The sequence below is a fragment of the Zea mays genome, chromosome 9 (assembly GCF_902167145.1).
Source record: "Zea mays cultivar B73 chromosome 9, Zm-B73-REFERENCE-NAM-5.0, whole genome shotgun sequence".
Classification (NCBI taxonomy): Eukaryota; Viridiplantae; Streptophyta; class Magnoliopsida; order Poales; family Poaceae; genus Zea; species Zea mays.
Window position 1 is genome coordinate 28953573 of NC_050104.1, and position 27305 is coordinate 28980877.

Below are 27305 nucleotides of genomic sequence, written 5' to 3' on the forward strand. Positions count from 1 at the left end.
TGGGAATGGGACTCCGACGAGAGCTCAAGCGACTCCTCCGACGACGAGGACGCCGCCAACATCGCCGTCACCAAGGGACTCCTCTTCCCCAACGTCGGCCACAAGTGCCTCATGGCAAAGGACGGCAAAAAGAAGGTTAAATCTAAATCCTCCACTAAATATGAATCCTCTAGTGATGACAATGCTAGTGATGAGGAAGATAATTTGCGTTCCCTTTTTGCCAACCTTAACATAGCTCAAAAAGAAAAATTGAATGAATTGGTTAGTGCTATTCATGAAAAGGACGACCTTTTGGATTCCCAAGAGGATTGTCTAATTAAAGAAAACAAAAAACATGTTAAGGTTAAAAAGGCTTATGCTCTAGAAGTAGAAAAATGTGAAAAATTATCTAGTGAGCTAAGCATTTGCCGTGAAATAATTGACAACCTTAGGAATGAAAATGCTATTTTAAATGCTAAGGTTGATTCTCATGCTTGTGATGTTTCAATTTTCACTCCTAGAGATAATAATGATGATTTGATTGCTAGGATTGAAGAATTGAACATTTCTCTTACTAGTCTTAGAATTGAGAATGAAAAATTGCTTGCTAAGGCTAAGGATTCTGATGTTTGCAATACCACCATTTCCGACCTTAGAACTAAGAATGATATCTTGCATGCTAAGGTTGTAGAATTAAAATCTTGCAAACCCTCTACATCTACCATTGAGCATGTTTCCATTTGTACTAGATGTAGAGATGTTGATATTAATGCTATTCATGATCACATGGTTTTAATTAAGCAACAAAATGATCATATAGCTAAACTAGATGCTAAAATTGCCGAGCACAACTTAGAAAATGAGAAATTTAAATTTGCTCGTAGCATGCTTTATAATGGGAGACGCCCTGGCATCAAGGATGGCATTGGCTTCCAAAGGGGAAACAATGTCAAACTTAATGCCCCTCCAAAGAACTTATCTAACTTTGTTAAGGGCAAGGCTCCCATGCCTCAGGATAACGAGGGTTACATTTTGTACCCTGCCGGCTATCCTGAGAGCAAAATTAGAAAGATTCATTCTAGGAAGTCTCACTCTGGCCCTAATCATGCTTTCATGTATAAGGGTGAGACATCTAGATCTAGGCAACCAACCCATGCCAAGTTGCCTAGAAAGAAAACCACTAATGCATCAAATGATCATGCCATTTCATTTAAAACTTTTGATGCATCTTATGTGCTTACTAGCAAATCCGGCAAGGTAGTTGCCAAATTTGTTGGGGGCAAACACAAGGGCTCCAAGACTTGTGTTTGGGTACCCAAAGTTCTTGTTTCTAATGCCAAAGGACCCAAAACCGTTTGGGTACCTAAAGTCAAGAACTAAAATTGTTTTGTAGGTTTATGCATCCGGGGGCTCAAGTTGGATACTCGATAGCGGGTGCACAAACCACATGACAGGGGAGAAAAGGATGTTCTCCTCATATGAGAAAAACCAAGATCCCCAACGAGCTATCACATTCGGGGATGGAAATCAAGGGTTGGTCAAAGGTTTGGGTAAAATTGCTATTTCACCTGACCATTCCATTTCCAATGTTTTTCTTGTTGATTCATTAGATTACAACTTGCTTTCTGTTTCCCAATTATGTCAAATGGGCTACAACTGTCTTTTTACTGATATAGGTGTCACTGTCTTTAGAAGAAGTGATGATTCAATAGCATTTAAGGGAGTGTTGGAGGGTCAGCTATACCTGGTAGATTTTGATAGAGCTGAACTCGACACTTGCTTAATTGCTAAGACTAACATGGGTTGGCTCTGGCACCGCCGACTAGCCCATGTTGGGATGAAGAATCTTCATAAGCTTCTAAAGGGAGAACACATTTTAGGATTAACAAATGTTCATTTTGAGAAAGACAGGATTTGTAGTGCATGTCAGGCGGGGAAGCAAGTTGGAGTCCATCATCCACACAAGAACATCATGACGACCGACAGGCCGCTTGAGCTACTCCACATGGATCTATTCGGCCCGATTGCTTACATAAGCATCGGCGGGAGTAAGTATTGTCTTGTAATAGTGGATGATTATTCTCGCTTCACTTGGGTATTCTTTTTGCAGGAAAAATCTCAAACCCAAGAGACCTTAAAGGGATTCTTGAGACGGGCTCAAAATGAGTTCGGCTTGAGGATCAAGAAAATTAGAAGCGACAACGGGACGGAGTTCAAGAACTCTCAAATTGAAGGCTTCCTTGAGGAGGAGGGCATCAAGCATGAGTTCTCCTCTCCCTACACGCCCCAACAAAATGGTGTAGTGGAGAGGAAGAATCGAACTCTATTGGACATGGCAAGAACCATGCTTGATGAGTACAAGACACCAGACCGGTTTTGGGCCGAAGCGGTCAACACCGCCTGCTACGCCATCAACCGGTTATATCTTCACCGAATCCTCAAGAAGACATCATATGAACTCCTAACCGGTAAAAAGCCCAACATTTCATATTTTAGAGTTTTTGGTAGCAAATGCTTCATTCTTATTAAAAGAGGTAGAAAATCTAAATTTGCTCCTAAAACTGTAGAAGGCTTTTTACTTGGTTATGACTCAAACACAAGGGCATATAGGGTCTTTAACAAGTCCACTGGACTAGTTGAAGTCTCTTGTGACGTTGTGTTTGATGAAACTAACGGCTCTCAAGTAGAGCAAGTTGATCTTGATGAGATAGGTGAAGAACAGGCTCCATGCATCGCGCTAAGGAACATGTCCATCGGGGATGTGTGTCCTAAGGAATCCGAAGAGCCTCCAAGTACACAAGATCAACCATCCTCCTCCATGCAAGCATCTCCACCAACTCAAAATGAGGATGAGGCTCAAAATGATGAAGAGCAAAATCAAGAAGACGAACCACCTCAAGATGATAGCAATGATCAAGGGGGAGATACAAATGATCAAGAAAAGGAGGATGAGGAAGAACCAAGACCGCCACACCCAAGAGTCCACCAAGCAATCCAACGAGATCACCCCGTCGACACCATCCTCGGCGACATTCATAAGGGGGTAACTACTCGATCTCGGGTTGCTCATTTTTGTGAACATTACTCTTTTGTTTCCTCTATTGAGCCACACAGGGTAGAGGAAGCTCTCCAAGATTCGGATTGGGTGGTGGCGATGCAAGAGGAGCTCAACAATTTCACGAGGAATGAGGTCTGGCATTTAGTTCCATGTCCTAACCAAAATGTTGTAGGAACCAAATGGGTCTTCCGCAACAAGCAAGATGAGCATGGTGTGGTGACAAGGAACAAAGCTCGACTCGTAGCCAAAGGGTATTCACAAGTCGAAGGTTTGGATTTCGGTGAAACCTATGCACCCGTAGCTAGGCTTGAGTCAATTCGCATATTATTAGCCTATGCTACTTACCATGGCTTCAAGCTTTATCAAATGGACGTGAAGAGTGCCTTCCTCAATGGACCAATCAAGGAAGAGGTCTATGTTGAGCAACCTCCCGGCTTTGAAGACAGTAAGTATCCTAACCATGTTTATAGGCTCTCTAAGGCGCTTTATGGGCTCAAGCAAGCCCCAAGAGCATGGTATGAATGCCTTAGAGATTTCCTTATTGCAAATGGCTTCAAAGTCGGCAAGGCCGATCCTACACTCTTTACTAAAACTCTTGAAAATGACTTGTTTGTATGCCAAATTTATGTTGATGATATTATATTTGGGTCTACTAACGAGTCTACATGTGAAGAGTTTAGTAGGATCATGACACAGAAATTCGAGATGTCGATGATGGGGGAGTTGAAGTATTTTCTAGGATTCCAAGTCAAGCAACTCCAAGAGGGCACCTTCATTAGCCAAACGAAGTACACTCAAGACATTCTTGCTAAGTTTGGGATGAAGGATGCCAAACCCATCAAGACACCCATGGGAACTAATGGGCATCTCGACCTCGACACGGGAGGTAAGTCCGTGGATCAAAAGGTATACCGGTCAATGATTGGTTCATTGCTTTATTTATGTGCATCTTGACCGGACATTATGCTTTCCGTTTGCATGTGTGCAAGATTCCAATCCGACCCTAAGGAATCCCACCTTACGGCCGTAAAACGAATCTTGAGATATTTGGCTTATACACCTAAGTTTGGGCTTTGGTACCCTCGGGGATCCACATTTGATTTACTTGGTTATTCGGATGCCGATTGGGCGGGGTGCAAAATCAATAGGAAGAGCACATCGGGGACTTGCCAGTTCTTGGGAAGATCCTTGGTGTCTTGGGCTTCAAAGAAGCAAAATTCGGTCGCTCTTTCCACCGCCGAAGCCGAGTACATTGCCGCAGGACATTGTTGCGCGCAATTGCTTTGGATGAGGCAAACCCTGCGGGACTACGGTTACAAATTAACCAAAGTTCCTTTGCTATGTGATAATGAGAGTGCAATCAAAATGGCCGACAATCCCGTCGAGCATAGCCGCACTAAGCACATAGCCATTCGGTATCATTTTCTTAGGGATCACCAACAAAAGGGGGATATCGAGATTTCTTACATTAATACTAAAGATCAATTAGCCGATATCTTTACCAAGCCACTTGATGAACAATCTTTTACCAGACTTAGGCATGAGCTCAATATTCTTGATTCTAGAAATTTCTTTTGCTAAGCTTGCACACATAGCTCTTTTGAATACCTTTGATCATATCTCTTTTATATGCTATGACTAATGTGTTTTCAAGTTTATTTCAAACCAAGTCATAGGTATATTGAAAGGGAATTGGAGTCTTCGGCGAAGACAAAGGCTTCCACTCCGTAACTCATACTTCGCCACCACTCCGAGCAACTCTCTCTTCTTTGGGGGAGAAATGAGCATCAAGGAAAAGGACTTCATCCTTGGGGGAGAGAGTAAAAGCTCAAACGCAAAAGGACTTCGTCTTTGGTATAATCTTAACTCACTTATTTATGACCAAAGGGGAAGATTGCACTTCGAGGGCTCTAATGATTCCGTTTTTGGCGATTCATGCCAAAAAGGGGGAGAAATGAGCCCAAAGCAAAAGGACCGCACCACCACCACCAAATTCAAAAACTTAGTGCTTTCTAAAAGTCTTTATCATTTGGTATCCTATTGTGTTCAAAAGGGGGAGAAAGTAGTATCTCAAAAATGGTATATCAAAACCCTCTTGAAGGTGGATCTCTTTTAGGGGGAGTTTTTGTTTAGTCAAAGGAAAAGCATTTGAAATAGGGGGAGACAATTTCAAATCTTGAAAATGCTTTGCAAACTCTTATTCATGTACCTTTGACTATTTGCAAAAGATCTTTGAAATGAATTTACAAAAAGAATTTGCAAAAACAAAACATGTGGTGCAAACGTGGTCCAAAATGTTATATAAGAAAGAAACATTCCTTGCATATCTTGTAAGTAGTTATATTGGCTCAATTCCAAGTAACCTTTTCACTTACATTATGCAAACTAGTTCAATTATGCACTTCTATATTTGCTTTGGTTTGTGTTGGCATCAATCACCAAAAAGGGGGAGATTGAAAGGGAATTAGGCTTACACCTAGTTCCTAAATAATTTTGGTGGTTGAATTGCCCAACACAAAAATATTGGACTGACTAGTTTGCTCTAGTGTATAAGTTATACAGGTGCAAAAGGTTCACATCTAGCCAATAAAAAGATCAAGTGTTGGATTCAATAAAGGAGCAAAGGGGCAACCGAGGGCACCCCTGGTCTGGCGCACCGGACTGTCCGGTGTGCCACCGGACAGTGAACAGTACCTGTCCGGTGCACCAGGGAACTCAGACTCAAACTCTTCACCCTCGGGATTTCTCGGAAGACGGCGCGCTATAATTCACCGGACTGTCCGGTGTGCACCGGACATGTCCGGTGCTCCAAGGAAGCTCGGCCTCCTGAACTCGCCAGCCTCGGGTTCGCGCGGCAGCCGCTTCGCTATAATTCACCGGACTGTCCGGTGTACACCGGACTGTCCGGTGTGCCAGCGGAGCAACGGCTCCCTGCGGCGCCAACGGCTCCCTGCGGTGCATTAAATGCGCGCGCAGCGCGCGCAGAAGTCAGAATCGCCCATGCCGGTGCACCGGACATCAAACAGTACATGTCCGGTGTGCACCGGACACCCAGGCGGGCCCACAAGTCAGAAGCTCCAACGGCTAGAATCCAACGACAGTGATGACGTGGCAGGGGCACCGGACTGTCCGGTGTGCACCGGACTGTCCGGTGCGCCATCGAGCAGACGCCTCCAGCCAACGGTCACTTTTGGTGGTTGGGGCTATAAATACCCAACCACCCCACATTCATTGCCATCCAAGTTTTCCACTTCTCAACTACTACAAGAGCTCTAGGCATTCAATTCTAGACACATTCAAAGAGATCAAATCCTCTCCAATTCCACACAAAACCCTAGTGACTAGAGAGAGTGATTTGCCGTGTTCATTTGAGCTCTTGCGCTTGGATTGCTTCTTTTCTTTCTCACTTGTTCTTGAGATCACAACTCCATTGTAATCAAGGCAAGAGGCACCAATTGTGTGGTGGCCCTTGCGGGGAAGTTTTGTTCCCGGCTTTGATTTGAGAAGAGAAGCTCACTCGGTCCGAGGGACCGTTTGAGAGAGGGAAGGGTTGAAAGAGACCCGGCCTTTGTGGCCTCCTCAACGGGGAGTAGGTTTGCAAGAACCGAACCTCGGTAAAACAAATCTCCGTGTCTCACTTGCTTATTCGCTTGGGATTTGTTTTGCGCCCTCTCTCGCGGACTCGTTTATATTTCTAACGCTAACCCAGCTTGTAGTTGTGTTTACATTTATAAATTTCAGTTTCGCCCTATTCACCCCCCCTCTAGGCGACTATCAATAGCATTCCACTTGGAGGTAGAGTTAATTCCTCTAACGTTGTGGCTCAGCACAGACCACTCCATGAAGTTAACAGAATTGGGATTACTCATTGAGAACAGCAGAAGTTTTTGGGACATACCCACACCAGTGGATAAAGTCCAAGTCAGTCCACAAGCCACATATTAACAGAATATTAAAACAGGCACGCTCAGGTGCCAGCCCAGTGTCCAAAAGACCTGCAAGAACCAAAAGTAAAACCGAGTACATCCAAAAGTTAATGGGGCCCACACACAAGCCCAGATCCCCCACCATCCGCCTAATGGTTGTCTTGTTGATCCTCATCAGATGAATCGTCAGTTTTCTCATCTGCCAGGTCCTTCCTGTCAACCCTCCGCGGCCCAACAGGTCCCACAGACGATTTTTTTTGCTTCAGCCTCTGCTCAGACAGGTCATCCTCAGACAGGTTACAAAGCCTGGTGCCCAGATTCCGCAACACCTTGGAGGATAGCGGGGGTGGGCCATCGAAGTTATGTTGGCACATGAGGCAGTTCCTTTTTGGACATGCCCCATGCCTGAACCCAGCACGTGATTCCTTCAACCGCTTGCTTCTTCTGAGTCCTGACTCCACAATGATTGGAGTCGGCCCACCATAACCAACAGAATCCTTGGAGGCCCCAGAGGTGACATCCCCCAGGGGGGGGACAACTGGACAATCCTTAGGAACCACAAAAGGGATGGAATTCATTCCTTGCTCCTACAACTTTGAAGGGATATCTGACAGAAGAAAAGTCTTGGACCAGTTGAAAGACTCCGGCTGAAGAAGATTCGAAAGAAAAAAGGGTGCCCACTTCTCAGGGACATCCACCGAGTGATCAGTCAATCCAGCCGGGGCAAAGAATTTGGCCCAGAGCCTAGAGAACTGGACAGCTCTATTTCTCTCCTCAATCATCTGAAAGACGGGGTCAGGCTGCCAATCCTGATGTAGCATGAAATTCATCTCCAAATTCTGATGGTGATTATTGTTAGGCACATCAACATGGGCCTGAGGGGGCACAACCTCCAAATCCTGGGCCTGATCCACCTGAGGTGCCGGTCCATCAACCTCCTGAGGCCCATTGAAAGGGGCAGCATTGATGTCCATTCCATTCCCAATCAGAGGATGACCATTCACCGCAAAATGACCATTCGCGGGGGGTGCAAGCTGACCAGCACCAATGGAGCTATCAGACGACAAGCCAGAGTGCTGATTGCTGAGTTGCAGTTCTTCCTGCTGAATGTGTTGCTCCTCTGGCAAAGGGGGTTGTTGGTCTTGCTGAATGGGCTGCTCGTTCACAATCCACTGGTCCCACTCTCCATGGCCCAAGACATCCTGCTGAGCCGGCAACACTCCACCCTCAGGCTCCGGAGGAAAGTTTAGGTCAAGCCCCGCCGGAGGCAAAGGTTGACCCAGCCCGAAGAAGGCCAGGGGGAGCTGATGTCCATCCTCAGGGGCCGGAGGGATGGGGTCCTCATCCTGAGCCTGACCGCCAAGCATGAGCTGCTGGATAATTTCACATTGCACCGTCCAGGAGTCCCCAGCAAAACCCTCGGCCTCCGAAAAAACAATAAATTGGGGGACCTCCTCCAGCGAAGTGACTCGAACACGGAGCAGGGTTCTAGAGATATTACTTCGGTCCTCCTCCCACAGAATCAACCTCCCAAACGACCCAATGGCGGCCTGCAGATACTCTGAAGAACGATAGTCCAAGGGAAACCCCAGAAGCATAAGCCAACACTCATGGTTGAAGAGAAGGGCACGGTGGTTCCAGGCATCATTGTGACGGACCGCAGTGAAAGTAGCGTCCAAATACTGCTGGGGACCAAGCAGAACCAAGTTATCCCGCTCCAGCACACTACGGAATTGCACCCATTAGACTTTAATCTGAAATGGTTTCTACACCTTCTTTTTGTCTCTATAGATTGCATGCAGCTATATCATTTCAAACATCCGACTTTAATCCGAAACGAACAAACTTAATTTTTGACTAACTCTAAATTTATCCTACAACATATAGTAGTGCAACATAAAATATTAATATGAACTCAAAAGCCTCTTTCAAAGTAAGTGTCTGTTGACACAGGTTTTTATGCTCATACAATTGTTGGCAGACATGTATATTATTCATTTCTAGACATAGAGAGTGTGTGACCTTTCTTTGGAGACCATACATGCTGCCTTTTTTTCTAAGTAAAGAAAAGAAAAGAAACTGTACATGCCCTGCCCTTCCGGCCTCCTGTTTTTTTTCTTTCTTAGAACTGTACATGGTCTACACAATTCCTCCTCGCCTATTCAACAGGTATTGATCCTTGATGGAGACGACGAAGCAAGCAGGCTTGTGAGAGGGCTCTCTCGATCGTGGGAGAAGGCAGGCCCACCGGCAGCTGATGACCCACACTGACAGTGGACAGCCAGGGAGACATCCCACATGGATGGATGGGCGATCCAATTCCTGCAAGCATCAGCAGCAGGCAGGCAAAGGAGGACGATGAACAGTGATGGAGATGGCTAGATAGCGCCATTGGAGAGGCAGGCAGACAAGCGCACCTGCCCTGCCCGGCACTGTACTGTGCTGTGCTGTGCACAAAGAAAATGAATACAATGTGTCCTGCTGCGCCTCCCCTATCACTGGCACTGCCCTGTTTGTTTGCTTTTTAATGCCCGGCCAGGCCGCCGCACTCATCTCCTTCCTCCATCCGAAACCAACTGACATCGCCCCGCAGCCAAGAAGCTCGGCTCAGCTCAGCTCAGTTGGTTCCTCCATTTTGAGTGGAGGACTGACTGTCTCGCGATGCTGATGGGGTTCCCCGTGGGGTACTCGGAGACGCCCAAGCTGCTGCTGCACCTCCTCTTCCTCCTCGACCACCTGCGCCGCCTCTCCTCCTGGCTGCTCCGCCTCGCGGGCGCCGCCGACGCCGACGCCGACACCGACGCCGGCCACCCTCGCCACCCCTGCGCCGCCGCCCAGCGCCTGGAGGAGCACTCCCCCGCGGTGCGCTTCGACTCGCTGTCGTGCGGAAGCGGAGGAGGGGTGACGGCGCCGCGCCCGCTGCCCGAGGGCTGCTGCGTCTGCCTGGGCGACTTCCACGCCGCCGCCGAGGTGCGCCGCGCCCGGGGCTGCCGCCACGTCTTCCACCGCGCCTGCCTCGACCGCTGGGCCGCGCACGGCCACCGCACCTGCCCGCTCTGCCGGACGCCGCTCCTCCCGCCGCTGCCGCTGCCCCTGCCCCTGCCCCTCCCGCTGCCGCCGTCGTAGCGATCCGGATTACCTCCTACCTGTTGGGCCTTTGTGCAAAAAAGTAACCTTCCACTCCACTGGGCTTGGCAGTTGGCTGGCTCTCTTGGGTTTGTTATGATTTTTGAGAAATTGCAGGGCGCTCCGTGTGAAAAGGGGCTCCCTAGTGTGCTCTGTTCTAGGAAAAGGCTGAAGCCTGAAAGAGGGAGCAAATATGGTGATAGACAGACAATAGGTTACTACTTACTAGGGCAAAGTTAAAACGGGGGAAACAAAGTACGTTCTTGTTACATACACGTAGGTAGGTAGAATCAATTTGGCAAGAGATGTGTCTCTGCTCATTTTCTTTTTTTTCTACTCTCTATAAAATATTTTTGTTCCTTTTTTTGGTATGTGTGTGTTTCCTCTCCAGTGTGGGTGAAGATGATGTATACATACATGCCCTCTGATTTTCACTGTTTTTGTGGGTCAAATTTATATAACAAAGTATTATAACGTGTATTTTATGGTAATCTTAATTAAATATAAAAGCTATCGATTACATCTATACTACTTATTAAGAAGGTAAGAGTAGTCTGTCGTTCTGCCTCCCCCGTTCCGCGCGCAGAAAAAAAAATCAATCAAACAGTGGCTGCTGAGAGATTGAACCTTGGATCTATTGAGTAGAATGCCTAGCCTTACACCCTCTAACCAATGTGACTCATGTTGAATTGTGTACAACTTCAACTAAGACGTCTTTTGTGTTTAACCCGCCGTCCACTATGTATGCTCACTGAGTCTAGAAAAACATTTATAGCTTGGCCCCTGATCTTTCTGGAATTTGGGACGCAGTCCAGGAAATAAAGAAAATAGGGAAAAGGAGTTTAGAAATTGATTTTTAGTTTAAAAATAATTGCAGAAACCCATTTAATTCATGGAAATTTCATATTAAATTCAAATGAGTTCATTCCAATTTCTATAATTCTATAATACTATTTTTTATCACATAATACATCTGCTTTGTCATGAAAACAACAATAAAATTGATTTCCTAATTAATCCTATATCAAATACATAGAAACTTTGGAAATTCGTAACTTCCCCATTTTAATTCCAAATTGAACCGTTCCAGTTGTGTTAGTCTCGTATGAATATTTACTACGCAGTAACAACATTGATTATACCATGTTACATACTTTTATAATTAGATATTTATTTATCCTATGTTAATTGTGTTAATCTATGTCTATTGGATTAATTTATTTAATATATTAATATAGTATTCTAACTTTATGGTTATACGATGTTTGACCATTAGTCTTGCAAACACACACACTTAACTTTTTCTTTAAGCAAAAGCGTATGGTGGTACGTGTCCGATGACTAACGATGTACGAGGGAATTTCTTCCGGTATGTGTGAAACGTGCTCTCCAATAATGAGACCATGCAAATCGTGACATATATCGAAGTCTGCATGATACTGATGGTTGCAATGTAGTGGTGAAACAGATAGATTATAAATAACAAAATTTATGTATGGTCAGAATCACAAATTGATTATGAAACATTTTCTCATAACGATATAACACATATTTTGTATATAAGTTATCGTAGTATACTGGTATTATATATTCCTGTTGCAACGCACGGGCATTCAGCTATGATTGATATAGGCATATAGAAACAGAAATCTCTACTAACTATTAAGAACTTACTGTAGACTACCCCCGCCTCCCTACGCCCGCCCACCCGCACGCCGCAAACCTGCAAACCCCGTCGCGACCAAGGCGAACCGTCCTCCCGCCCGCACACCGCAAGCCCGCAAATCCCGCCGCGACCATGGCGAACCGCCCTCCCGCCCGCCCTACCGCCCGCACGCCACAATCTCGTGCGCCCGCGCCGACGCATGCTGCACGCCCACCTAGCGCGACCCGTGGAACCCTGCAGCCGCCCCCAAACCAGCCCAAAGCGAGACTGGAGGGGCACGAGCGCCACCGCCTTGATCCCGCTCGCTCCTCCCTAGATCGTCTCGCCATTGTCGCCGCCATGCCCGGATTCGCGCCCTGCTCGCCCAGATCCGACCGCGACTTTGATTTCCCAACCGACGCAGGAGCGGTGGGTCTGACCGGCCGCGACCCGTCTTCTCATGGGCGCTTGCTGGTGTGGTTTGCTGATCAAAATGGGGATGGTGGCGGGCTCGCACAATCGCAACGAGTTCGTCATGATCCGCCATGACGGCGATGCGTCGGGCCCGGTACATCCAGCCAATCCAGTGCCGCCCTCGCTGCCTGCTTCAGATTCAGTTTCTAGCGGCTCATGTCGTGCGCGCGCGTCTGTCGCTGGATCTGGGCCGAGGTGTTAGTCTTTAGTCTAACGCTTGGGGTTCGCCCCTCAAATGCGGTTGCTTCTGCGTGTCTCTGTTCGTAGATTTTGCCTGTCCATTTCAGCGATGCTTCCGTTGCGCCGTGTAAGTCACCAGATCAGACATGTCCTCCTGGCAATTTCTGAACTGTTCGTGCTCGGTCCAATTCATCGAACAGTTGCCAAATCGGCAATAGGTAATGATATACTGTTCATGTTTCACTGTCTTGGAGATCCAGTGAAATGGAGCCTCAGATTGTTTAGATCCCTGTGTTTACCCATGCCTCAACAATTCCTTGTCATAATTACCATGGACCGACGGTGAATTAGATCCTTCTTTGCCCTGCTGCAGCGTGCCTTTGTTTATGACTACTACACCATTGAATTAGTTCATCTTATGTAAATTTGAAATTACCTTCCTGGCATTTTGATCTTAGCCTCGACTTCAAGACTAATAGACACTTGATCGCAGGTTGATTTTACAGTCTGTTGCTCACCAGTAAAGTGCATGAGTCACTGAGGTATCCTCTAATGCTGAATTTCTGATTGCATGTGTGCTGACTTTATCGTTATCTCACTAATGCAGGCTAAGCCCACAAAGAGTGTGAATGGGCAGGTCTGCCAGATTTGTGGTGACTCTATAGGTGTTTCAGCCACTGGCGATGTCTTTGTTGCCTGCAATGAGTGTGCCTTCCCTGTCTGCCACCCATGCTATGAGTATGAGCGCGAGGGGAACCAATGCGGCCCCCAGTGCAAGACTAGATACAAGAGACAAAAATGTTGGTTTCCTAGCAACTTCTTTGAGTGTGTGTAACTTGTATGAAGCTAGCATGATAGAGTTCACATCACATGCTTACTTTACGTGAATAAAAGGTTCCAGGCTTGCAGCATAGTGGATATGCCTTATGATAATGACATTCGACAGCCTAGATTAAGCCATCTACTTCATTTTATTCTCTATAACAGTAATTAACAAATTCTTCTTACTTCCTCTGCACCTACAACTACGACGGTAAGCGACCACGCCCCTCGTTCCAAGATGAATCTGACACGCAATCTTGTGCTCATGGTCGTCATGCGTCGTTTTTTCTGTTTCGTCAGGGGACTACAAGGATAAGGATGGTGTCAAGGGCCTGTGCGTCGTGGGCGCCATCAACAACTGTACCTCCCAGCTCCCCACCTATGGGAGATCTTCTCCCCCATAATGTAATGCCGCTACTCTGCTACTCGTATGTGCATGCTCCAATTCTGCAAAGTTTTGGACAATTTGTCATTAACAGTCATGAACGTTGCTTTTCTGCAGTGCAGATAATATAACACAAGCGCTCATGTTCCTCTCGCACTTCATCAGAGACATACACTAGGTAGTACAAACCGCAAGCAAGGTTTGATGTGCTCTATTTGGTGTGTTTGATCAGATCAACAATGTGGCTGGTCGCTCATGCTACTGACTGCTAACACAACTACTACCTGTACTCCATAGCCACTTCACTCCGACAAAGGAGGGAACACCATCGACTTCCACTGGTACGCAAGGAAGATTGTTTTACACTATGTACATACGTCAAATACTGGACATCATCAGTCATGATCTTGAAATATATAGGAACCTGGATGCTAGGGCATGCTCTGTTTTGTTCACTAATTGCCCAGTTTGGAACGCCAACATCATCTAGACGACTAAAGACGACTTCTATGGAGACAGCGTAGCCGGTTACATCGACACACTGAAGAAAAACATAATGATATGGAACTAGGATAAGAGTTTTCTATAGATAGAGAGAAAGAGAGAAGCTAAATGTTAATTATTCAGACCTTTATTCGCTCGGTAGCACAGAGAATGGTCGGAGAAGTGTCCAGCTGGGAAGCATGCGGCAAGAAGGAGACTGTATGTCCAGATATGTATATATGTTTTGCTTCACATTCAGATTTTTTGTGCTTGGGCATTTAATTGATCTTTGTATGTTGTTGCATCGAGTGTTTTTTCGTTGATTAATACAGTAATTTTCATAATTTTCTTTATGTTTCAAATCCTTCGTAAAGTAAGATTACTCTCTGAGTTTTTTGACTGGTTATAAATAAATATCGCAAGATATGCGTCTGAGAACATCATTGCATCATGCCACTGGGCATACAAGGATGTTGAGGAAGACTCAACCCTAGAAGGTACTACTAATACTAGCACATTACTTTTTTAATTAAGGTAATGCCTACATTCCTGTTCTGTAGTATGCACACCGGATTTGTATTGTTGTCGTACTATTGATGCATGATTTTAACTTGAGGGGGCAAGAATATGCTAATTAATTTGTGTTTATGTTCTTGGTGCAGATCCCTATTTCTTATAAATCTTATCTCTACTGTTCCATTCACCTCTCTCTCCTCTCCCACATTAAACGGTAAAAATCTAAAATTATGCAAAAATAAAGAATAATAATTTGTGAGTCGTGGCAACGCACGAGCACCTGACTATGTTTGGTTAATGCATGCCTGATTTCTGTTGACGAGTGTTTCAAACAACAGCTGTAGGTTTGGGGCAGTCAACTTGTGTAGGCATTGGTGGTGACCCGTTCAATATCACATATACACATTTTGAGATTAAGGCCTCATATTTTAAGCAAAAGCCTTCCTTTTTTAAATCTATTATGAAATATCTTGTCATGGATTTTGTACTTTGCTCTGTGGAATTAATCCCTTGTCTGACATTATCTGGTACTTGAATACTTAAAGTGTATTTTTTTTATTCCAAATGCTACATACATATGTTTTTCAGTCAACACAACTCCATCTCATTTTATAGTTTTCTTAGTGTTCAATACTATTTGGATTCTATTAAGTCAGAAATAGCAAAGATAACATAGAAAGGTGGACTTCCAAATGCAGAAGCAATTAGAAAATTGTACATCTTATGCAACTTGATCGAACTGTTATATTTTAGATCTTTTGTTTAGCATTTTTTAATCCACATGTATTTCTCTATCATATAAAACTCTATATTGATTCTTTAAAATAATTTATATGAATTTAATAATGTTTGTCACAACTCACACGAATTATGTATACCATAATGAATTGATGGTTGAGAGACTATGCACGAGACATGCAAATTAACAAGACTCATACAAGCGTCGAACAATGTGCTGATGATGATCAGAGACACAAGGACAACACATGATCAGGTCTTAATATGTTTGGCTTCAGAACATGCTTTTCTCCAGATCCCCAAGGAAGAAGAAGATCCGGTCAGATATATGTCGATGCTCATCCCAATGTAAATAAGCTATTAATGATATTATATGTTCCCGTTGCAACGCACGGGCACACAACTAGTTAGAATATAGAACATCATTTAGAACGGATGAAGAGTTGACGACTAGTCGACTACTGTACAGACTAAAAAAGGGGGTCGCTGCCTAGTTGCAAGACAGACAGCGCCCGTCCCTGTTGTGGACTGGTTGATACTCCGAACGGGCTCAATTTGTGCGTTCGTCGCATTTGGAGGCACATGGGCCACAATGAAAGAAAATTTATGGAGCCCATTTACCAGCCCATTGGGCTGGAATGGTAGAGCTGGTAAAGCCTGCCGACTACAATGGAATGGAATATTCCATCCAGTACAGGCGCCGTGCATCGATTGCGCCCGGACGGACGGACAGCGGCATGTCGATGTCGCGACGCACGCACGCACGCCATCCCCACCTGCCCACCACTGTCGGTGCGAGTACACGAGGCACATAGTACGACATATCAAGCGTGCTCATGCGCTGTTCGCCACAGAATGTGCAGGTCAAGCTCGACGCCTCGCCTCGCCTCGCCGCGCGCGTGGCGGTGCAATGCATCGACACTGCACAGACACTGATACGTGCAACGTCAGCATACCATCTATCTGTCTTCTCTCGCTCATGTGCACCAGACAGAGGCAACGAACTGCCTCACGAACGCCACGCCGCCATTTCCCGCAAGCAAAGCCATCCAAACCGTTCGCTACTGCCTACTACTAGTAGCTCGATCGTCGTCGTCATCTTCGTCGTTTCGCTCTCAGTTGGCGGTTAGCTAGCTTGCATACTAGCATCAGGTGCCCCTTGCCGAGCCGTACGTGTCGTCGTCGACGACGATGGTGGCGGCGCCCAGCAAGTGCCGGCCGTCGGCGGCAGCGCTGGTGGTGGCACCGCCGGGGGCCCCTCGGCGCCAGCTGCGGTGCCGGTGCTGCGAGGACACGCTGGGCGTCCCGCGCCGCCGGCTGCAGCCGCAGCTGCACCTGAAGCAGCAGGCACCTGCGGCGACGACCGCCCCCGCCGCGGCGCCGCCGCCGAGGCCCCGGCGGATCGTGCTGGTGCGGCACGGCGAGAGCGAGGGCAACGTGGACGAGGCTGCATACACGCGCGTCCCGGACCCCAGGATCGGGCTCACCGCCAAGGGCTGGCGCGAGGCCGACGACTGCGGCCGCCGCCTGCGCGACCTCTTCTCCTCTGGATCCCGCGACCAGGACGACTGGAAGGTCTACTTCTACGCGTCGCCGTACCGCCGCAGCCTGGAGACCCTGCGCGGCATCGGCCACGCCTTCGAGCCCCACCGCATCGCCGGCGTCCGCGAGGAGCCCCGCCTCCGCGAGCAGGACTTCGGTACGGTACCATCTTTCTTGTCTTGTTTTCTTATCCACATGATCCCCACCCGTCAGCGCATCCGAGAAATCCTCATGGTAAGAGCATCTCTAAAAGCTTCCCAGAAGTTTCCCCTAAATCTATTTTTTTTGGGAAAAACACAAAAGCATGTCTCCAACAGTTCCCCTAAAGCGCCCCTAATTTTTTCATAGCCCTTAAAACTCCCTCATTTGTAGCTACAAATGAGGGGTTTTTTGGGCTCCCCAGAAACAAACTGCTGCTTTAAGGGACCTGTTGGAGAAAGGATTAAAATTTATCTCACTTATTATTTACATATCCCTTAAAACTGTTTTTGAGAAGTCGTTTTATGGAGAGCTCTGGGAGATGCTCTAACGAACGTATTATACCGGGGCCGTGGATCCGGCGGCCCAACGCATGCATGCGATGGGCCAGGCAACTTCCAGGACCGGGAGCAGATGCGGGTGGAGAAGGAGATCCGGCAACGCTACGGCCGCTTCTTCTACCGCTTCCCCAACGGCGAGTCGGCGGCGGACGTGTACGACCGCATCACCGGCTTCCGGGAGACCCTGCTCTCCGACATCGTCCTCGGCCGCTTCCAGCCCCCGGGCCACCGCAGCACCAGCGGAGACATGAACATCGTGCTCGTCTCCCACGGCCTCACCCTCCGCGTCTTCCTCATGCGCTGGTACAAGTGGACCGTCCGCCAGTTCGAGGGCCTCGAGAACCTCGCCAACGGCGGCGAGCTCGTCATGCAGACTGGAGAAGGCGGCAGGTACAGCCTCCTAGTGCACCACACGCCCGACGAGCTCAGGGCGTTCGGCCTCACCGACGAGATGCTGCAGGACCAGATGTGGCAGAAGACGGCCAGGCCCGGCGAGCTCAACCACCGCTTCATGACAAACGGACAGTCCTTCTTTGATCCATTTACTGTAATCTACTAGTTCTTGACGACCGACCACATGTTATGTATGTGATAAGTGATTAAATGTTTTTTTTTATGGCTGTACACATTTTTTCCCGTTTCCATTCAAATGCTGCAGTTAAGAATATCCGAAATGACATCAGATTTTTTTTTCAAGTATTATCACTGGATCGGACATAAAAATGATAGAGCATGAGGCATGATTATCTGGTCGGCATGTCGCTCAGTGCTAGCCACTGATCAGCACCCTCCGTTGTGCAATCGATCTGCACCGACCCGCTATTTCACTGCTCTACCTTGTCTTCTCTTCTAGCGTGAGGCACCGTAGAAGATGGTGCGCGTCGCCGGCTTGCCGCCGCCATGGATCCGTATGATCCGTACTCCTCGTCGTTGGATCCAATCCACCAGTGGCAAGAGAAAGACAGTCACTAGTAAAATTTTAGACGCCCTCTATTTCTTGGAAGTATGGTTTACTTATCAAACCATTTCTAGCCAGCCGTCACTAAACATAGATCTAGACAATCAGTTTAAGAAAATCACTCCTGGAACTATGATTTTAGGGATGGTTGCTAACCGTCCCTAAAACTTAATTTTTAAAGGTGGTTGACTAACCTTAAAATTATTCGCGTCATTAATAAATTCATATATTTTTTAAAAAAGGTTAAAAGGTCAAAATTATAAAACTTGACTACATCTGAAACTTTGTAGTTGGTAAACTTATATATACTACTATATAGTCCGTGCTAACGCTATGATTCAGGGGAGTGAAAGGGTCAATGGCGGTGGCAGGCGCGAGGAGGGGGGTTGACGACGGCAACGCCGCAAGTGAGAGGGAGGGGACGGCGAGGGCGGGGAAGAGGGAGGTTAGGTGGTCATGGGAGGGGAGGGAAATGATCCAAATAATATTGTTCATCTGATTTTAATAAGTGAGAGAGTTATCCATGTTGTTAATTCTAGGTGTAATTTGTTTGTGATTTAGTGGAGTTTATAGGTGTGCGAGTGATTTGATTGGGTTGGTCGTGGTTATTTGTAAATGTTAAACTGATGAATTTTATAGTGGTATATAGTGATTGCCTAAATGATAGTTTTTAGTTAAAAGGTTTCAATTTAAAATTATTTAGGGTTAAGTTATTGGTTACAAGATTTACATATATTAGTATAAATTGATACCATCGTATAGGTAATTAGTATAAGGGGGTGTTTGGTTACTCGGACTAAACTTTACTCCTCGCTATATCGAATGATTTAATGTTAGTTATAAGTATTAAATATAATCTAATTACAAAACTAATTTCACACATGAGGACTAAACGATAAGATGAATCTATTAGGCTATTTTCAGCAGATTACTCATCCTCATACCCATATTTAAACATTACTCTACGAACAATGCAGTGTATAGTGCAAAAAATGTTTTAAGTAATCATATGAGTGAACTGCTGGACACGGTCTTAAGACTAATTAGTCAATGATTTGCTCATGTGATATTATAATAAACATTTGCTAACTATATACTCCCCCTTTTCAATTTATAACTTGTTTAACTTTTTTACCCCAAGTTTGGTCGACTCGTCGTAAATATTCTTTATCTCTAGTGTGATATCGTCTAGCATATAATATACTTGAATCATGATCACTTAATTTTTTTAAAAAAAATTGCAAGAAAATTGTATAAAACAAGTCGGTCAACTTATAAAAAAAGTCAAACAAATTATAAATTAGAACGAAAGAAGTATTAATTAAGCTTAATAAATTTATTGTATCATTTAGTCTTCAACTATGTAATTAATTTTACTCGACAATAAAACATCTAACTGACACATGCTAAATTTTAGTCTCCATGACCAAACAAAAGTTAACAAAAGATGTCAACGACGACAATAAATAAATAGAAAAAGAAGAAAAAAGAGATAAAAAATGAATAGCAGGCGGCCACCTGACGAAGTGACGATGGAGTAGAATAGTACTCCGTGTTGATAGCTGTTAGCTGACATGCAGTGCGGGGGCCTAGCATGTTTTGCTGTAATGGGAAGCATATGCATTCTTGGGGAGCAGAGCAGATCACCTCGCCCGGCGCCCCGGGCCCGGCCATGGACACGACAAAGTTTGACCAGCAACCAGCTAGCTGCAAAACCTGCTGTACGTATATCGTGCGCCCAACAACGAACTCTCGCGGAGACGAAGACGAGCTGTGCATGCTGTGCAGGCACATCCCTCCATCCTCCCTCGCCTCGATCTCAACGTGCTGTCCAACACGTCGTACCGCCCGGCCGGGCAATCCCGCTAGTTAACGTGTAGCTGCTTCTTTATAAACGACGTCAACAACCCGTTCATATCCATCTCCATCCGACGACCAACAAGCTAAGGGTCGTCATCGGCCGGCCGGACGTACGTACGGCGGCGAGCTTGCTACCTCTGTTCTATTCATACATCGATACATTACATTACGGTGCGAGTATACTATATATACCATGGCGTCGAGAGCTCCGGTGATCGTCGTCGTCGCGGCCGTGATCATGGCGGCGGCACGCCTCGCGAGCGGCAGCGGCTATTACCCGGTCGCCGCGCCCTTCACGTCGTCGAGCTGGCAAGACGGCAGCGCCACGTTCTACGGAGACGGCTCCGGCCTCGGCGCAGACTTCGGTACGTACGTTGCCGCCGATTACTTTTGCAGGATGCATTACATTTACATATCGATCGGCACCGGCGGTTCGTAAACCTGAGACTGAGAGGCAGTTGCATCTGCACGCAGGCGGCGCGTGCGGCTACGGCGCCAACGACATCCAGTCGCTCTACTCGACGCGCACGGCGGCGCTGAGCACGCCGCTGTTCGCGGGCGGCGCCGGGTGCGGGCAGTGCTACGAGCTGCGCTGCGTCAACTCCCGGTGGTGCAACCCGGGCTCGCCGTCCGTCGTGGTGACGGGCACCAACCTCTGCCCGCCCAACTGGTACCTCCCGAGCGACAACGGCGGGTGGTGCAACCCGCCGCGGCAGCACTTCGACCTGGCGCCGCCCTCCTTCCTGCTGCTCGCGGAGCGGGTGGCCGGCATCGTCCCCGTGCAGTTCCGCCGCGTGCCGTGCCAGCGCTCGGGAGGGGTCCGGTTCTACGTGCAGGGCAACTACTACTGGCTCCTGCTGTACGTGATGAACGTGGCCGGCAGCGGCGACGTCTCCGACCTCGCCGTGAAGAGGGCCGGCGAGCCGGACTGCAGCTACGTGCCCGCGTCGCACAACTGGGGCATCACGCACCAGGTGTTCGCCGCGCTCGGCAACGCGCAGGGCCTCGTCGTCAGGATGACCAGCTACAGCGCGCCGCAGAAGACCATCGTCGTCGGCGACGCCATCCCCGCCTGGTGGTCCACTGGACTCTCCTACCAGGGATCCAGCAACTTCTACTGAGTAGTAGTTATTTGCCCTCCCATCCTATATATTCATGTATGTATCATCACAGATCAATTGATCCACGACGATGGATCATCCTTATCATATATTCTCCCTTTCTCGATTTGAATACGTTTTTTTTAAAAAAGAACAACCTTTTTTTTTGCTCGACCAAGCAATGCAGTGTATGTTATTATCAATTCAATACAACAATATCTCTATCTATCTTGTCTACAAGTAAAGGGAACAGTGAATAACAGGGATTATGTAATGTAACTTAGAGGATGTTAATTTGTTCGAGGAATCACTTCATCAAAGATGAGATTGGTACATCGTGAGTCCATTTCTCAAATTTGGTGGGATGATCTCATTCCTAACTAACTATTAAATATGAGGCAGTAATGAATCAACTCATTCCATTTTATAAACTAAAGAAAAAAAAATGAGGAGTAAAAAGATGATAGACTAATTTATTCCTCAAACCAAACATCCTATTATGGTTTTTGGCAATTTGTGCCAAATGAAAGTATTTCTTGAAAACAGGAGAACAGAACAATGACATTTGAAGATGGCATGGAGGGAGATACGTCCACCCTGAATGCAGGCTCCATTGCAATTGAATATATAGATATAGCTTAACCTTAAGTACGTCATATAGATGTATTGAATTACATGCATTCTGCATATATTTGCTGCTATGCCATTGTACAGCATGCATACATATATAAATAATGCCTGCCAAATTGCCTCTTCATGTTTTGTGTTGATGTATTTGTAGCATATCTTCTCTCGGTGGGGTATTCAATCTATCATCGATACATAGTTAGGCTACAATTTGGTAATCAGGTAGGTACAGCTAGCTAGCAGCTTATTAGAGACTTAATTAGCTAAGCTAGTAGGTCATCTGGACTCCGCCTAATTGCCTCTCCTCCTCCTGCTCTTGCTCCAGCTTCTTCTTTTTCGCCGCCGCCGCCGCTGCAGCCTGCAGCTCCTTGCCTTTCCCCCACAGGAACGCGTACAGCCCCACGATGATCAGCAACGCCCCCAGCACCCTGCCCCGTGCATCAAGGCCTGAAATGAAAAAAAGATGCGTAGAATTGAAGCAGGTCGATCGTCAGGCCACGTACTCACCCTCCAACGTAGACCTTGGTGCCAAGCAGCAGCGAGTCCATGACCGTGGTGATGATCAGCGACAGCGAGTTGAACATGGAAGGGTAGATGGGCCCGCGACGGCTCACCGCCCACGAGATGAGGACGAAGGTGACGCCCGTGTTGAGCACGCCCTGATTATTAATTTGTGATAGATGTACTAGTTCGATCGATTAGTTGCCAATTAATCAGTATGTGTATATACACATGTAATTACCGAGTAGACCACTGTGAGAAGCTGCAGGTCCCACTTGAGCCTCCAGTCTGCCCTGTCATGGCTGAGGAACACGCCGACGACGAAAGCCTGTATGCTTGCTGACAGGCACGTCAGCGTCGTCACCCAGTACCTTGACGGAAACACCTTCCCCAGCCTTGCCTGTCGTCGTCGTCGTCGTCGTTCGTTGGATGATCGATATGATATGATGGAGCCATCACGTACTCGTTATCGTAGAGGGAGGGAGATGTGGATTCCAATTCTCCAAGCAAAAAAAAAGTCTACCTGGACGATGAACCACAGGGCGTAGCCCAGGCAGCTGCCGCACAGGAACAGTGTGCCGGTGAGCATGTCACGGTGACGGCCGCCGCTCGCCGCCGGCGTACCGGCGGCGCGGGAGGCTTTCAGCAGGTGCGTAGGCCACAGGTGCAGGAGGTGGCCTTTGAGCAGGCTGACGACCATCGTGCCGCCCACGCACGTCAGGGCGCCCAGGACCTTGAGCCTACCAGGCCACTTCCCCAGCGCCACCTTCTCGGCTCTGAATGAAGAATGCATTCACAGATGGGAGACATAAATATAGCAATACATGCTTTGGTTTGTCTGCGTACGTACGTACGTACCTGACCAAGACGGCGATGACGAAGGTGACGATGGGGATGAGGTTCAGGAAGACGACGGAGTAGGCGGCGCTTGTGGCCTGCAGTCCATAGTAGTAGAGCCCCATCGCCAACACCGCTCTATATATGTAATAGTAACAATATATATATATATATATATATATATATATATATATATATATATATATATATATATATATATATATTAGTTTTACCTCCAATCCAAAGCAGATCATCAAGTTATTAGTTACTAATAATTATTAGGCCCCCGAGAGTGCTCACTGCTCACCCGAATGTAGCATTTAGGCAAATCCAACCCAGCACAGCCAAGTTCAGTTTCTTCCACATCTCCCTGGATACAAAACAGATCCCAACAATCGATTTCCAATTCTCTCGTTTAAGAACTGAACTAAAAGCTAGGCAGCACACGATGACGATGTGCAGTAGGAATCAATCAATCGAGGTTGGCAGCTAGCACCTAGATCGATCTCCCTGCTTGCGGCTACAGCTGATTCATGGAGACAGCAAAAAGGCATTCATCTGTCTGAGTGACTAGTGCTGCATCAGATGGCCATGCATGCATTATCCATTAGCACTGGAATTAGTGGTAGCCAGGCACGTCAACAAGCCCCTCTAAATCCTCTCCCTGTTCATCATAGAATTAGAAGCAAGTAGCTAGGGTCTAGCCCGAAAGGACAAAGAAAGAGATCAAATCGCTTTGAAATTTCGCGGTTCCAGTCCAATCTGAACGCACCAGGGGTCAATGGAGATGCAGACTGCATGCAGGCTGTCTATTGGTTGAGGGGATACACGCTCACTTGTCTCCGATAAAATCAATTTTAAATGCTATCTCTTCGCTCCTTATTCCAAACTCCACTATATGAATATACAATACAAAATAGTGCTGAACATATCCATTTACATGATCTACTGGAGTCAGCCTTATAAATTATAATCCTTTTTTAATCCTCAAATAAATCAACTCTTACATTCCTATAAGTAAAACTATATTAAATTTAGCTAACTTTATAAAAACTAACAGTATATGCAACATAAGATAAAATCATTATATATATATAGTAATTATAATTTGGTAACATAAATTTTGATGCTTTTTTTTAAAAAAATAATTAAAACTTTAAAAATAATTTAAGACACATAGTATACATATACAGTTGGCAGCCAACACACACTGCTGCGCGATTGCGTATGCAGACAATCATCTGTCTCTTCATTCAAAGATCCAAACTATATTAAAGTATCATATGTGATATGTGTATATATATACATACAAATTTGTTTCGCTTGGACGTACGGTAATATATATATTTGACTACGGACTAGTCTCGTATATCTGAGATATATATACGCACATCATCAGCAACGTGCATGCACGGACAAAATTCTGTACAGTAATAAATAGTGTTTAATACGTACTATGTCTATATGTACCTGCCAGGTTCGTATACAGGGGAAAAAAATCCCGCATGTTGTTCATGTGCGCGATATATATTTGTCAACTATGCCTTTCCGTACATATACACTACATGTACGACGGCTGTTGTCAGCTTGCCATGACATGTCATTTCAAGATAAGAAGAAAAAAAAAACTTTATTACGATGCATGACTACTACTACTACGATCGTACGTACTGTTGACATGTATATAAGTGCCATGCATTTCAAAATACCAAATCAAAATTAAATAAAACAAGACGTGTAGCACTGTATATATAGAAGCTAATTAGTAATAACTACTAGAATTGCATGCAAAGCGTACATACGTAGCGACGTACCCGTACACGTATACGTGTACTACACTGGGAGAGGAGGCGCGCTCATACAGAGAGACACAGTACGCACGCAAAAAAGAAAAGTCTGCAGAAAAAAAAAATGAAATGAACAAGTTCATGTTCATGTGTGCTTCAGTTTGTCGATCTATTGTTATATATTAGTGTGTTGATGCTAGCTGCTGCATGCACAACATACATACTATATATTGCTATGCATGTATGGGAGAATATAATAGTATTGAGAAGGAATTTATTTGTCTTGATTACTAGACTAGTATTTATATCTTGTGGACGATTATTAGCATGATCTGTATATTGCTATTATATATACCTGTGCACATGCAACGAGCTAGGTATTTGAAGTAACGAATGAGAAAGTGATCAAGGAGCTGCGCGCTAGGAACTGACAATAACACGCACGCAAATGCATGACAAGAATTTATAACTTGCCGGACAAAAACAAAATCGTTTGCACATACGAAGCCAAAAGAGAGAGAGAGAGAGTGAGGTGGTGTAACTTTAGCAGCTGGTAGTAGGACTAGATGATACATGTGGTGCGCTGTACGTACGCACCTCTCGAAGAAGAAGGCGAGTGGTGCGACGGCGGCGGCGGCGACGAGGTTGCGGTAGACGATGAGGACGCAGGGGCGCATGCCGGTGTTGAGGGCCAGCTTGGAGAGGAACAGCATCACCACCGTGAACACCTGCACCGCCACCATGCTCGACGGCAGCGCCGCCGTCTCCCACGCCGGAGAAACTTTCACCGGCGGCGACGTCAGCGGCGGCGGTGGCGCCGGCTTGACGGGCATCTCCAGTACGATCTCCTCTTCCGCCGCCGCCGCCGCCGCCGCCTGCCGATCTTCCCCGTTCGCTGCCATGGATCGGATACTCAACTTCAATTCCTTCGGAAGATCCTCGGCCTATAGCTAGCTTAGCTGCTGCTAGTTCCTTCTTTTCGTCCTAGACTAGATAGAAGAGATGCCGCAGCCGCGGAGGCGACGGTGGACTACGAGCACGAAGCAGCTAGCAATGCACGCCCACGGCAAAAAAGGGTGGGTGTGGACTGTGGAGATTATATATTGACTCAGCTCGAAGGAGGAGAAAAGTGTACGCGGCGTACGTATATAAGAATTACTCTATTGTTTGTTCGGTTATTTCAATCCATATCGATCGAAAGAGATTGATACGAATTGAGAGAGTTTTTGACTTACTAGAGATTGAAACCCCCCTCAATCCATATGGATTGAGAATGAATTGAGGTAGAACCGAACAAGCCTCAAGTCGGAAGAGAAGTAATTAATGGTAATAGCAGTGAGAATGCATGACCGCGCACGCGATAGTTGTGGGAAATTAAAGATGGACGGGCAGGACGGCGGAGACGGATGCTGAATGCAACTGCACTGCACTTCTAATCGGGATTTGAAAGAAAAGACAGATGCATCATGCATGGGACGAGGGACGATTCCTGAATCATCGTTGATCGATCCATCGATCTGGATGGTCCTGCTCATCGTTTGCCTGCTCGATCGTTTCTGGTTGGGTTTCATTACACTGGCGCCGCTGCATCTGCATATCAGCGTGCGTGTGCTGCTGTGTGCATGTACATCCATATGCATCAATGCACATGGTCGTCGTTGTGACGACTGTGTGTGTGAGCTTGCCTAGCTTGTTGCGTCGGCTTATGTTCATACCCTTCCATTCATTTTCATTGCACTATATACGTTGGAGGAAGATGTGTTCATTATGAACTATGATATGTTCATCTGTGAGCAGATCTTATTATTAACTGTCTTGGCAAAGAGAGAGAGAGTATTGTCTGTCGGATTTTTATTTCATCTGTAAAGATTTAGCCTAGCCAGCTGCCAGCTAAGAGAGAGAAAAAAGAGATGCGCAGACACAATCCCGGCCAGGACAGAAACTAATAAATACTCCAGCTAGAGACCACATCGAATTTTGTCATTTCACACATTATTTCCACCCACTTTTCAGTCCACCGGTTACAACCAAACGAGAGATTTGGCGCTCAAATCCATACATAGATAGATAGTTCAAGTAGATATACGGCTACACATGATTTCTCTATCTGCTCGGGATTGCCTAACTGTTTAGGTCAAATCTAATGGTCTTGCATCTATGGTTGGAGGGAGTATATATGAAACCAGTGTGCTCTGCGACTGCGCGCACATGCGCGTGTGTTG

General features: G+C 46.4%; 4 protein-coding genes across 5 annotated transcripts; 3 read left to right on the top strand and 1 right to left on the bottom strand.

Moving 5' to 3' along the window:
- The first annotated feature begins 9460 nt into the window (after positions 1 to 9460).
- Positions 9461 to 10569, top strand: LOC100284868 (RING zinc finger protein-like). The gene has a single exon (NM_001157763.2). The coding sequence runs from the start codon at positions 9625 to 9627 to the stop codon at positions 10087 to 10089; it is 465 nt and encodes a 154-aa protein (NP_001151235.1). The 5' UTR covers positions 9461 to 9624; the 3' UTR covers positions 10090 to 10569.
- A 5638-nt stretch (positions 10570 to 16207) lies between these two features.
- On the top strand, positions 16208 to 18037 carry LOC100284373 (glycerolphosphate mutase). The gene is made up of 2 exons (NM_001157268.2): positions 16208 to 17031; positions 17464 to 18037. The coding sequence occupies exons 1-2, from the start codon at positions 16524 to 16526 to the stop codon at positions 17970 to 17972; spliced, it is 1017 nt and encodes a 338-aa protein (NP_001150740.2). The 5' UTR covers positions 16208 to 16523; the 3' UTR covers positions 17973 to 18037.
- A 2260-nt stretch (positions 18038 to 20297) lies between these two features.
- Positions 20298 to 21559, top strand: LOC103639850 (expansin-A17). Its single transcript, XM_008662542.2, has 2 exons — positions 20298 to 20596; positions 20706 to 21559. Exons 1-2 carry the CDS (start codon positions 20425 to 20427, stop codon positions 21350 to 21352), a joined length of 819 nt encoding a protein of 272 aa, XP_008660764.1. The 5' UTR covers positions 20298 to 20424; the 3' UTR covers positions 21353 to 21559.
- A 410-nt stretch (positions 21560 to 21969) lies between these two features.
- LOC103639851 (WAT1-related protein At1g09380) lies at positions 21970 to 26176 on the bottom strand. Of its 2 annotated transcripts, none has more exons than XM_020544490.3 (7): positions 25681 to 26176; positions 23604 to 23666; positions 23318 to 23434; positions 22983 to 23235; positions 22701 to 22859; positions 22480 to 22617; positions 21970 to 22405 (listed from the first exon to the last, which is right to left on the bottom strand). In XM_020544490.3, the coding sequence occupies exons 1-7, from the start codon at positions 25983 to 25985 to the stop codon at positions 22367 to 22369; spliced, it is 1074 nt and encodes a 357-aa protein (XP_020400079.1). In that variant the 5' UTR covers positions 25986 to 26176; the 3' UTR covers positions 21970 to 22366. The 2 variants fall into 2 exon arrangements, with proteins under 2 accessions (XP_020400079.1, XP_020400078.1); XM_020544489.2 differs by having other exon boundaries at positions 21970 to 22386; positions 22466 to 22617.
- Positions 26177 to 27305: the final 1129 nt, after the last annotated feature.

Excerpts from the sequence above, each read along its gene's own strand:
- LOC100284373 (NM_001157268.2), top strand. The coding sequence starts at position 16,524 with ATGGTGGCGGCGCCCAGCAAGTGCCGGCCGTCGGCGGCAGCGCTGGTG. Across the intron at positions 17,032-17,463 it reads CCTCCGCGAGCAGGACTTCG|GCAACTTCCAGGACCGGGAG; the intron begins GTACGGTACCAT and ends GCGATGGGCCAG.
- LOC103639850 (XM_008662542.2), top strand. The coding sequence starts at position 20,425 with ATGGCGTCGAGAGCTCCGGTGATCGTCGTCGTCGCGGCCGTGATCATG. Across the intron at positions 20,597-20,705 it reads CGGCCTCGGCGCAGACTTCG|GCGGCGCGTGCGGCTACGGC; the intron begins GTACGTACGTTG and ends ATCTGCACGCAG.
- LOC100284868 (NM_001157763.2), top strand. The coding sequence starts at position 9,625 with ATGCTGATGGGGTTCCCCGTGGGGTACTCGGAGACGCCCAAGCTGCTG.
- LOC103639851 (XM_020544489.2), bottom strand. The coding sequence starts at position 25,985 with ATGGCAGCGAACGGGGAAGATCGGCAGGCGGCGGCGGCGGCGGCGGCG. Across the intron at positions 23,236-23,317 it reads GTCATCGCCGTCTTGGTCAG|AGCCGAGAAGGTGGCGCTGG; the intron begins GTACGTACGTAC and ends TTCTTCATTCAG. Across the intron at positions 22,860-22,982 it reads CCCTGTGGTTCATCGTCCAG|GCAAGGCTGGGGAAGGTGTT; the intron begins GTAGACTTTTTT and ends CGACGACGACAG.